Source organism: Lemur catta, chromosome 12, assembly GCF_020740605.2.
Source record: "Lemur catta isolate mLemCat1 chromosome 12, mLemCat1.pri, whole genome shotgun sequence".
In the NCBI taxonomy this organism is placed as follows: Eukaryota; Metazoa; Chordata; class Mammalia; order Primates; family Lemuridae; genus Lemur; species Lemur catta.
Window position 1 is genome coordinate 69,704,393 of NC_059139.1, and position 12,970 is coordinate 69,717,362.

Consider the following 12,970-nt stretch of genomic DNA (forward strand, 5'->3'; position numbering starts at 1 on the left):
TTCTCTCATATCCTTTCTTTACTCCAGGCAAAGCTGACAATGGGCCCTAATGGTCTGAAGGAATTACCTTTCTCCCTAAGTACCTAATTTGCTACAGGGAATTGTATTAGCTACATAGAAGAAAGTAACTTTTTATATAAGATTACTACTAAAAGAAAAATGTAAGGCTATTGTATTGCTTAATATTGTAGCTTATACTCATTTGAGATATCTTTGAGAGCTATTAATAATTTTTAAATGAAGATACCAAAGCTGAGAGACATTAACCTATTTGAGTGAGATCACAGGGTCTGAATTTAAAACTTGGAGTTTATGATTTCCAGTGTACACCTTCTAGTTCCTTACATTTCAGTACAGTTGTGCTCAAAGAGAGGCTGATGGGCTTACTCAGTTCAGATATACTTCCCTGGAGCTCTGGGTCCTCACTGCTTAAGGTTGGAGGCGTCAGCTCAGGACCCTGTTCTGAGGTCCCCAATTCTTGGCACCAGCATAACCCAATACAATGGTGTTTCCAGTGGCAGTACTTTAGATTTCATGGATCAGTCCATATGTCGGCACTGCAATATGGTGATGGATCCCAGCCAGCTGACTTGAGGGTTCAAAGGTGAAATGAATGGATCAGCTCTAAAATCTGGATGTAACTCTTTAGGGTAGGCCCAGGAATACCCGAGGGTTCAAAAACAATACCATTTTGTGGACCTTTAGTTTGGTCAAGATTCACTTGGTTCCACACTCTGGCATCTGCCTTTAAAGTTGGGTTCTCCAGCTCATTATTGGTTGGATACCAGTGGGCACCAAGCTGCATGAAGAGCACAATAGAATGACATCTTCCAGCTGTACATGGCCGAGAAAGTCCTTACAGTCCTCAGCATAAGATGATTATGTACTTTGTCTTCATTGTGTCTCTAAAAGCACAAATATCTGCAAGCAGCATCATTTTTTAGGTTTTGTCTTCATGACTTTTGGTGAGATTCAGGGTTTATTCTGAAAACTCTTCTCCCAACAGTTATGAAAACAGCATTAGCAATAGAGAAACTTCCTGGACATGTTCAGCTAGACTGGACCAGAGGTTTTCAAAGTGTTTGAAAGGGGATGCCTCAAAAGGGAAGTGGTAGTTACAGACACACACCCACCCACACACCCACACACACACACACACACACACACACACACACACACACACACACTACAGCTTCCCCCAGAACAGTTCTGCATTTAGCCAAAATAAAATTTGGAAACCACTTCATGAAGGTAGTATAATGTAGAAGACCCCAGACCTTGGGGCCTGACTGCCTGGCTTTGAATTCCAGCTATACCATTTTCTATGTGGTCTCTAGACAATTTTTTTTAAATTTTTAATTCTCTGGGCTTTAGTTTTCTTATCTAAAAAATGAGGGTTATATAGTAACAGTACAGTCCTCAAAGAGTTGAAGTGAGGATCAAATGAGCTTATACATGAAAAGAGCTTTGAACAGTCTCTGGCACACAGAAAGCATTTAATAAATGTTATGATACATTAGCAACAATAATTATTATTGCTACCATTACTGTCATGTTGGATTGAGATTTCAAAAAATTAAATACCAGAGTATAAATATTAATTACTGTCTTAAGCAGCACTTATGAGGGAAAGAATTTTCTTGCAGTGTGTAGGAAAGCTGCAAAATTTGGCACTGTAAGCTGATAAATTGAGAATGTGACTTGGTAGTGTTCTAGCATAAGGAGAGTTTGTGGCTCTTCAAACTTCTGATCACTTACATTGATCTACCTTGATGTTTGCATGTGACATGTGATGTACAGTGTGAAGATATTCAACTTGGTAAACTAAGGAGCAAATACACTCCATTTTACACTTAACAAAATTTAATGTCTGTCATTAGTAGTTTAGTATCTATATTGATACAGCATTCATAGAGTAGAAATGAAATCTTAGGTGTTTTTATTCTGGTTGCCTTTTAGAAACTAGACTCATGAACAATAAATAAAAAACTATAGGTGGCTATTCTGGTTGGCAGATTTGATTGGACTACCATATACTGGCATATGGAAGCCCGATTCAACATATATCGCCAACCTCTGGATGTCAGAAAATACATCTGCGTTGACACTTCTAGTCAGATAAAAGGACTCAGAGAGTCTCCATTCTTATGATATATTTAGTTTTTTCTTCATTTTTATGGAAATTTTACTTAATTTCAGAGTCCATTCTTATATTTCAGTCATATGCTTACCTTCTGAATTTCATCTCTGGAAGGGAGGAGAATAATAAAAACAAACACATACATAGCACATACTTTGAGCCAGGTAGTGTTTTAGATGCATTCTTTCATAAGAGAGGAAGAAACTGAGGCATAGAATGGTTAAGGGCCACTCAAAGTGCCACAGCTCAAGGAACCAAGATGAAAGCGAGACAGACTTGCTCCTGAGTCTTGGGTTTTAATCACTTCGTTATTCTGCAAAAAAATAAAATATCCAGGTATACGTATAGATAGGAAGATTAATTTTTTCAAGTCCTCCAGTTATCTCAGTCTACAATTATAATAACTGTAGGTGTTATAGGTGTATTAGTCATGCTTTCTCAGTCAGTATCCAAACAGTTTGACCAAGGTGAAAATCCCATTTTCAATTAAAGAAACTTTTAAAAGAAAAGAATTCTACTAATGCTTTTAAGCTCCTAGTTATATTTTAACTCTCTTTCTCATTTCATTCCCATTAAATGAAATGTTATAATTAATTCTTGTTTTCTTCCTGACTTTTATATAAATATTTCTCCTGTAGTTTAAGTTAATTATAGTTATTGCTGAGTACTTCTGATGAGTAACAATCCCTGACCAAAATAAGAAATCTTTTTCTCACTAGATGAAAATTTGCAAGTGCAGAAAAAGCAACCACATGTTGTTTTTGTGGAAGTCTTCTAGTGATTCTATCAGGGTCTGTTTCCTTAAGATTAAATGTGAAGAGCCTTGTTACCCTAAAGTTAAATCATAGTTCTGGGTTTGAAATTGTATTTTTTCTCAACTTTATCTAGCTCTGTAAGTCCTTATATAACACAGATAAATGAATGTCCTTTTTAGTGCTTATTAATAATTTCATGTGAAGGCAGCATTGATCACTAACATTAATCTTTTTATGGAAAGGTGTAATTAATGCTTTCAGTGATTAATTGATGCAATTTTAATGATAACGTTTAATTTTATTCTAAAAATAGTAACTTCTTTTTCTAAATATAGAATATATGACTGTACATTAACCTATATTATAATGAAGCAAGGATTCTTTATAAAATAATATAATTTATTTATCATTAAAAGTATTATATGTCACTTGGACAAAATACCATTTTAAAATCTCAAGGTTTTTTTTTCACCTTATTATATTTTAGAAATCACAATGAATTTGTATCAAGGCTACTAGGATCAACAGCTGATGTATACTTCTTTATTTTTTCTAAAAGTATTATTTCTTCTAATATGTTCCAAAATCCAGATTTTAAAAGAATAAGTAATCAATTTTGAAATAATTGTATCATTTGCCATCTGAATTGAGAGCACCTGACATTTGTAGTTGAGAATATCTTGCCCAAGGTCATGTGTTATAAATTCGTATTTAATTTGGCAAGTTAAGACTATTAATATAAGTCTATAGCACTAACTAGTCATATAGTGAATCATTTCTTGAATAAAGACTAAGCGGAATATGAACTAGAATTTTTAACTTCTCAGTGATCAAAAATATATAGAACTCAAATATATTTTATTATATAATTTTTTAAAATAAGGATTTGAAATTGTCGTTAATTGAGTAATTGTCCTTGAAATTGAGGCCTAAAGTCTAGCTCAGCACCAAAGTTCCTTTCCTGTCAAATGAGAAAATGATCTGGAATAATTCCAAACAGTTCTAGCATTCTATGATTATCATGTCATGATGCCCAGGGATTAGAGGAACAATTAGTATTAATTCCATCTACAAACAACACTTATCCTAAATAACTTCCTTGATTCTTGATCATTTCATCTTAAAGAGAATAGCCTTTAACTACCTAATAATGAAAAAGATAGTGATACTAGAAGCAAAAACATTAATTAACTGAGCTAATAGTCACAGAAGAAAACATGAACTCAGTTTTCCTTTAAGTATCTTAAAATTTCTGGTTAACACAGAGACCCAGATCCTAAAAATTTTAAGGTTTTGCCTAAGTAATCTAAGTGTGTAAAGATATTTTTAAATGAAATTTAAAATAATTTAATATAATTTTTCTAAACATTCAATACTAAAAAAGCCAGGTTGCTCATGGCATTAGACCTCATCCATTTCTTACACATAATCTTAACTGTTTTGAAAATTCACCAAAAGTATATCTTTTATTAAATATATTCTAGATATTCACACTGTTTTCCTTCCTGAGAATTTCCAACCTAAATAGATTCTTGTAAGTAACAGACAATTTTTTTATAGTTGTTGAAAATAGGCTCAAAATAGCCTATGTATCAATGCTTTTTGCAAACTTTCAAGCACTTACCAATCTACAGGCATGTGATAGTTGAGATCATTTGTAGCTAAATTAAAATTCTTTACACAATATTTCCATTATTTTATGAAATTCATATTTGAGTCCAGAACAATGTACTTTCTTGGACATTGCATATTTTCTAGCAGAATTAGTATCTCTGCACCTTTATGAGCACTTAGCTCCTAGTACCTGTTGGTATACCACTGTATAGAAAGTTCCAGGAGCCATGATTTGTGTTTATTGTCTTTAATGAGAGTAATTAGCTAATTAGAATTTTTATTGTGTGTTCTCACAGTATCTTCAGCACTGTGCTAGGAATAAAAAGGTATTACAAATGAATTATAAGATTATAAGGAAAGTTAAATGCTAGTTGACAACATCAAGAAGTAGAAACTAGTGCATAAACTTCAATTTAGTGCATTTATTAGGCCATACAGTGGTCCAGGCCCAGTGTGAGACTTGGTGAAAAAACAGTGAATAAGATATGATTCCTGCCCTCAAAGAATTCTGTCTAGTTGCAATGGTTCTGGGCTCTGGGAATCTGATAAAAGCAATTAAATATCTATAGTGTCTTGAGCTTTGAAATTCCCTTGGAACCCATCCAGAAGCTTCAGGCGCTGGTGAGTGAGTACAGAATGATGAGAACTAAATGGGCAGGCTATAACTAAGACAAGAATGAATGAAGTTAAACCTGAGATTCAAGCAACTTTAAAATAATTTAAAACATTTCTTTGCAGGATGAATTTATCTATCTGTTGATCTATAGAGAAATCTTCAATTATAACACTTTTACCCTATGTCCAGAGTTCACTTTCAGAAACACAGCTTTAATCATGTCACTCCATACTTAAAAACCTTTAGTGCACACATACCATCAGGGGGCCTGACAACAGACCTGGCCTGTCCACCACCAGTGTCTGAGTATACAGTCCGGAAGCGTGGGGATCAACCCACTCTGTCCACCACACCCTGTGCTGTGCACCATGGAGGGCCTGAGGACAGGTATACCCCACTTGGCTCTAATCCTGACAGCATCTGTGCATGTCATCGGTGCCTAGGGATCAACCCAGCCTGCCAGTACTTACACACAACATCTGGGGGCCTGGGGATTGCCCACCCACCACCGCCAGTGTGCACGCACTCCTCCTGGAGGTCTGAGAATGGGTTCACCAACCATGCCACCACCACCACTGTCAGCACTGACCCACACAGGCCACCTAGGGAGCCTAGGAACCAGCCCTCCCAGACCACTAATGCCAACGCTGGTGTCTGTGCGTGCCACCTGGGTGCCTGAGGGTTAGCCCACCACCACTATTGTCATTGCCAATGCCACACACCACACAGAGGCCTGAGGACCCACCTACCTACCCAACCCAACACTGCTACTGCCAGCACCCAAGCAAGCTGCCTGGAGGCCCAAGGATCAGCATGCCCAGACCTGCTACCACAAGGGCCCACATATGCAACCCAGGGGCCCAAGGACCAATACGCTTGGCATGCTGTCGTCAGCACTGGGCCTAAGGATTGGCCCATCTGGTGTCCTTGTCCCCAGCAAAGCCTAACCACAGACTCCACTAACAAGCCTAAGCCACTGAGGAACTCACAGACACCACCGATGCTGATTATACCTGAAGAAATCATACAGAGACTACCCTATTGTACACACCCAGAATCAAAGCCAAAGAACCCTATACAGCCAACACTATAGATACATCTATAGGAAAAAGTCTTTCCCTGTGAAATCCAATCCATAAAATTGGAAGATGCAACTTTTACACCAGATGCACAGAGATCAAGATAAAGACACAAGAAACATGAAAAAGCAAGGAAACATTTAAAATTTAACAAAATCATTGCTGAAAAGTTACCAAGTCTTGCAAGAGATAGAGATAATCAGATACAGGAAGCTCAATAATCCCTAAATAGATTCAACCTGAAAAGGGCAGTAAGTTACATATAAAGGAACCCACATAAGAATAACAGCAGATTTCTCAGCATAAACCTTACAGGCCAGGTAACAATAAAATGATATATTCAAAGTGCTAAAACAAAACAACAACAAAAAAACTGGCAGACAAGAATATTATACCCAGCAAAGCTATCCTTCAAAAATAAAGAGAAATAAGGTCTTTCCCAGGCAAGCAAAAATTGAGGTAATTCAGCACCATTAGACTATCTCTACAAGAAATGCCTAAGGCATTTCTGCCTATGGAAACAAAAGGATGATATCTACCATCATGAAAACACATGAAAGTATAAAACTCACTGATAGAGCAGATACACAAATGAGAAAGAAAAAGGACTCAAATGTTACCACTGTAAGAAACCAGCAAGCTATGATGATAAGCAATAAGAAAGGAAGAAAAGAACAAAGGATATACAAAATAACCAAAAACAATTAATGAAATTACAGGAATAAATCCTCACATCAATAATAACCTTGAATATGAATAGGTAAAATATCCCACTTAAAAGATACAGACTGGCTAAATAGATAAAAAATGTATGACCCAACAATATGCTGCCTACAAGAAACTCATTTCACTTGTAAAAACACACATACAGACTGAAAGTGAAAGGAGAGAAAAAGATATTCCAGGCAAATAGAAACCAAAAGCAAGCAGGAGTGGCTATACTTACATCAGGTAAAACAGACTGTAATTAAAAAACTGTGAAAAGAGACGATATATGATGATAAAGAGATCAATTTAGCAAGAGGATAAAATGATTCTACATATATATGTATAGGCATATATACATGTATATACATATAGGCACCCAACACTGGAGCATCCAGGTATAAAAAGCAAATATTATTAGATCTAAAGGGAGAGATAGACTCCAATACAATAGTAGTTGGGTACTTCAACATCCCACTTTCAGATTGGACATATCATCTAATTGGAAAATAAACAAAGAAACATTGTATTTAAACTATACTTTAGACCAAATGGACTTAACAGATATTTACAGATCATTTTATCCAACAGTTTCAGAATACACATTCTTATCAGCACATGGAACATTCTCCAGGGTAGATGATTTGTTAGGCCACAAAACAAGTCTCAAGAAGTTTTTTAAAATTGAAATTATATCAAGTATCTTCTCAGAACACATTGGAATAAAACTAGAAAGCAATAACAGGAGGAACTTTGGAAACTGTACAAATACATAGAAATTAAAAACACACTCCTGAACAACCGCTGGGTCAGTGAAGAAATTATGAAGGAAATCAAAAAACTTCCTGAAATAAATGAAAATGGAAACACAACGTGTGAAAACCTATAGGGTACAGAAAAAGCAGTGCTAAGAGGAAAGTTTATAGCAGTAAACACCTACTTCAAAGACCCTGCTTGCCCCTGTTTACCTCCTCCTTACCCTATAAAAGAAAAACCTTGTTCTGTTTGATTCTGAGATATTTGTAGACCTTGTGGTCTCAGAGCCCTCCTATTGCAATTGTTCATTTCTTTCCCTTACAATAGTCCTTTGGAATTAAAGTCTGTCCTTACTTAAAAACAAATAGAAGGATTTTAAATAACCTAACAATGCACTTCAAGGAACCAGAAAAGCAAAAACAAACCAAAGTAGTAGAAACCAAAATTAGTAGAAGGAAAAAAAAAAAGGAAACATCATACTGAATGAGGAAAAGCTGAAAGTCATTCCTCTAAGAACTGATGCAAGACAAGGATGCTTATTTTCACCACTGTTGTTAAACACAGAACTGGAAATCCTTGTCAGAGAAATCAGGCAAGAAGAAATTAAAGGCATCCAATTGGAAAAGAGGAAGTTAAATTGTCCCTTGTAACAGATGACATGTTTGGATATATAGAAAAACCTAAAGACTCCATCAAAAAAAAAATCTTAGAACTGATAAACAAATTCAGTAAAGTTGTAGGATACAAAACCAATGTACAAAAATGGGTAGCGTTTCTATACACCAACAATTAACTAGCTGAAAAGGGAATCAAGAAAGCAATCCCATTTGCAATAGGCACAAAAAATAAACAAATAAAATACCTAGGGAAAAGTTTAACCAAGGAGGTGAAAATCCTCTACAGAGAAAACTGCAAGACACTTATGAAAGAAATTGAAGAGGACATAATCAAATGGAAAGACATCCCATGCTCATGGACCAGAAGAATGATAATTGTCAAAATGACCATAAGACCCAAAGCAAACTACAGGTTCAGTGCAATCCCTTTCAAAATACCAATTACATTCTTCACAAAAATGGAAAAGAAATCCTAAAATGTGTATGGAACCACAAAAGAACCCAAATAGCCAGAGCAATCATGAAATCCAAAGAACAAAGCTGGAGGCGTCACACTACCTCATTTCAAAATATACTACAAAGCTATACTAACCAAAACAGCATGGCATTAGTATCAAAACAGATACATAGACCAGTGGAACAGAATAGAGAATCCAGAAATAAATCTACGTATTTACAGCCAACTGATTTTAGACAAAGGTGCCAAGATTATATGTTGGGAGAAGGACACCCTCTTCAATAAATGGTGCTGGGAAAACTGGATGTCTATATGCAGAAGAATGAAAAGTAGGCCCCTATCTCTGATCATATACAAAAATCAACTCAAAATGAATTAAAGGCATAAATGTAATACCTGAAACTATAAAGCTACTAAAAGAAAACATAAGGAAAATACTTCAGGACATTGGTCTAGGCAAAGATTTTATGACCAGGACTTTAAAAACACAGGCAACAAAAACAAAAGTAGACAAATGGGACTATATTAAACTAAAAAAGCTTCTGCACAGAAGAAACAATCAGGAGAGTGAAGAGACAACCTGCAGAATGGGAGAAAATATTTGCAAACCATTCATCTAGCAAAGGATTAATGTCCAGAATATACAAGGAATTCTACTCAATGCCTGTTTAATCCTAGCACTTTGGGAGGCTGAGGAGGGAGGATTGCTTGAAGCCAGGAGTTTGAGACTGGCCTGAGCAGCACAGTAAGACCCTGTCTCTACAAAAAATAAAAATATTAGCTGGGTGTGGTGGTGTGTGCCTGTAGTTCTAGCTACTCAGGAGGCTGAGCCAGGAGGATTTCTTGAACTCAGGAGTTTGAGGTTGCAGTGAGCTATGATCACACCACTGCACTCTAGCCTGGATGGCAGAGTGAGATCCTGTATTTTAAAAAGGGAAAAAAAAGTGGACTAGGACATTAATAGACATTTCTCAAAAGAAGACATACAGATGGCCAACAGGTATGTGAAAAAATGCTCAACATCACTAATCACCAGGGAAATGCAAATCAAAACTGCAGTGAGATGTCATCTCACCCCAGTTAGAAAGTTAAAAAAAATAACAAATACTGCTGAGGTTGCAGAGAAAAGGAAACTCATGTACACTGTTGGTGGGAACGTAAATTAGTACAGCCATTATGGAAAACAGTATGGAGTTTTCTCAAATGACTAAAAGTAGAGCTACAATATGGTCCAGCAATCCCACTACTGAGTAGTACTAAAGGAAAAGAAATCAGTACATCAAAAGGATACCTGCATCCCCCTGTTTTTTGCAACACTATTCACAATAGCCAAGATATGGAATCAACCTAAGTATCCACCAACGAATGAATGGATAAAGAAAATGTGGTATACATACACAATGGAATACTATTTAGCCATAAAAAGGAATAAAATCCTGACATTTGCAGCAACATGGATGGAACTGGAGGTCATTGTATTCAATGAAATAACTCAGGCATAGAAAGACAAATATCACATGTTCTCACTCACTTGGGAGCTAACATAATTGATCTCATGGAGGTAGAGAATAGGGTGATGGTTACCAGAGGCGGGGAAGGGTGGGAGAGGGGGATGAAGAGAGTTTGGTTAATGGGCACAAACATACAGTTAGAAGAAATAAGTTCTAGTGTTCAATAGCACAGTGGGGTGAATATAATTAACAATGTACTGTATATTTCAAAATAGCTAGAAGATATGAAATGCTTCCAACACAAAGAAATGATAAATGTTTGAGGTGATAAATATCCTAAATACCCTAATTTGAGTATACATGTAACAAAATATCATATGAACCCCATAAATATGTGCAATTATCATTTATCAATAAATTTTTTAAAAACCTTCAGTGGCTCCCAATTGCCTGTAGCAGCAATTTCCAATCTTTTCCCCTCTTTTGACAAGCAAGCATGATAGACAATGGACGCTGTTCATCTGAGGAGCTCCATTCACATACACTGCTATGCCCAGGATTATTTGCAAATTCAGGCATGCCAGCTGTAACTCCGCCTCTCTTCTCTCTAACTCAAAGAGGCATATTACAGTACACATGAATGAGAATGACATTCTCATGTACTCTAATATATTTCAGAATTAAATTATTCTCCAACTCTGTGTTTTATTGCTGCTAATAAAGTATTTGCAACATGCTTCAAAATTAATCATACTAGAGGTTAAGACACCATGGCTACAAACATTCTCATTTGTAAATCCAGACTCCTTTGTGTGCTATACATATTATGGTTTGAGTCTAAACCACATCTCAGGGTCTGCTAATCTAGTCCCCATACCCCCCATCCTCACCTGGCATACACGAATATCCTTTCCAGATTACTTAAAGATCTTGAAACACATTCTGCAATTATAACATCATCACTTTTGTTCTTTTTGACTGAAGTATTCTCTGCCCACTTCTATGCTTGATTAACCCCTCCTTACACTTAAGTGAACACACAAATGTTTGTTCTTCTGGAAGACCTTTTGAGTAGACCTTCTTCCCACCCTATTCCAGCCCAAGTCTCAGGAAGGATTTTGAGCTTTCTCCCGTGTTCCTATACTACTTTATGTCATAAATATTTGATCCCTGTTTTTCCCTCATCATATCCTATTATATCCCTACCCAGTTGTATCCTTATGTATCCTTATTGTATCCTTATGTCTGTGTACTCACCAAGGACAAAAACTATGTCTTATTTCTTTGTGTTCCCAGCATCTAGCACAGTGCCTTACATAGAAAATACACCTAGGGAATATTTGTTGAAGATGCTTCAGCAAAGGTGATAGACAGAACTGATCTAAGCATCTTATTGATTGTGCTATGTTTTGTTACGTTTTATTAAAGATTAAATGTGCAAGGGCAAAAATATTTTGAGTGGAAAAGGTACTTTTTCCCATTGTATAATTGACAGAATTATTTTAAAAGTGCTTATTCTCACACCAGCATCCTTTCAGCCATGAGCTTCCCTTTCTTCTCAGTTTTTAATGCCTATCTTTGAGGATTTCACTGAATGTTGTCACATCCTCCAGAGGGTGGGCAGAAGAAATGAGACTCAAATTGCTGCTTTTCTGCTTCTCAGCATTTCTGTGGAAGCATTTGAGAGGGAGAGAAATACTGACACTGATAAAATAGCTTTCACATTTATCATCTTAACTCCATATCCACAATTAATATAAATACATACATCATATCTGTTTATTCATGAGCATATTTATAAAAGAGATTAACACAAATGAACCCCCTTATTCTCTGAGGATAAATGTATTCTGATCAGAAATGAGAATAATTTGGAAATCATTCAGTCACAGAGTTTCTGTCATTTTTCCTTCTCTCATTTTAGGAAACAAAGATAAATAGTTAAAGAGTGTCCCATTCTTATAGAAACACTGAAGTTAGGAGAAATGAGATTCATATCTTATATAGTTCCTTATACAAGGGATAGTTAATGAGTGGTTTATTATGGGGACTATTGTATATTGAACATCCAGAATTTATTCAAGAGATAGATAGTTCTATAGATTAGGAAGAAAGGAAGGGAGGGAAATGCACAAAATGACAGCCTTATTGCCCATTCTTGCTATTTATTTACATTTGAAAGCTTTGTATTAAAGTAAGAATCTTCTCCAAAAAAAAGGCTATCTAAAGTTTACTCTTTAATGTCTTAAAGGTTAGCTGGTTTTACAAGCATCTTATCAACAGCAAAAGAAAAACAGGTAGTCCCAGTACAAATTCAGTACAAGTTCACAGTGACTTATTTTATTTCACAGCTTAGGAAGCTATGTGGCATGTGCATGTGGTATATTTTCCATGGAGCATGGCTTGATTATCTTTTTTATTTATTTGCATCACTGATGTTACCCGCATGAGCTTTTTGTAACTATTGTAAATCTTCAAGAGGCTGGCTTTCATTTTTACACTGAATGTATCGATTTATCTTTTAGATTTCCATGTAGAAGAGGCACTGGATTGGCCTGGAGTGTACTTGTTACCAGGCCAGGTTTCTGGGGTGGCTCTGGACCTTAAAAATAACCTGGTGATTTTCCACAGAGGTGACCATGTCTGGGATGGAAAGTAAGTAATATTTTTTCTTTCAAATAGAATAAATGAAAATAAAAATACCGTACATTGTTTTTCATTAAGCTAAGAATAATTATGAGAGAACTGTAAAGGTTCTTTTAAACTTGATTTTTATGAGC

At 35.9% G+C, this 12,970-nt stretch overlaps 1 protein-coding gene across 12 annotated transcripts in view; it reads left to right on the forward strand.

Annotated features, from left to right (window-relative positions):
- The window catches only part of PAM (peptidylglycine alpha-amidating monooxygenase), a 155,642-nt gene that overhangs the window by 103,780 nt on the left and 38,892 nt on the right, over positions 1-12,970 (forward strand). For all 12 annotated transcript variants that reach the window (XM_045566199.1, XM_045566200.1, XM_045566202.1 and 9 more), the window contains one exon: positions 12,716-12,845. In XM_045566199.1, coding sequence (XP_045422155.1) covers positions 12,716-12,845 — 130 coding nt within the window. The remainder of the gene's footprint in view (positions 1-12,715; positions 12,846-12,970) is intronic.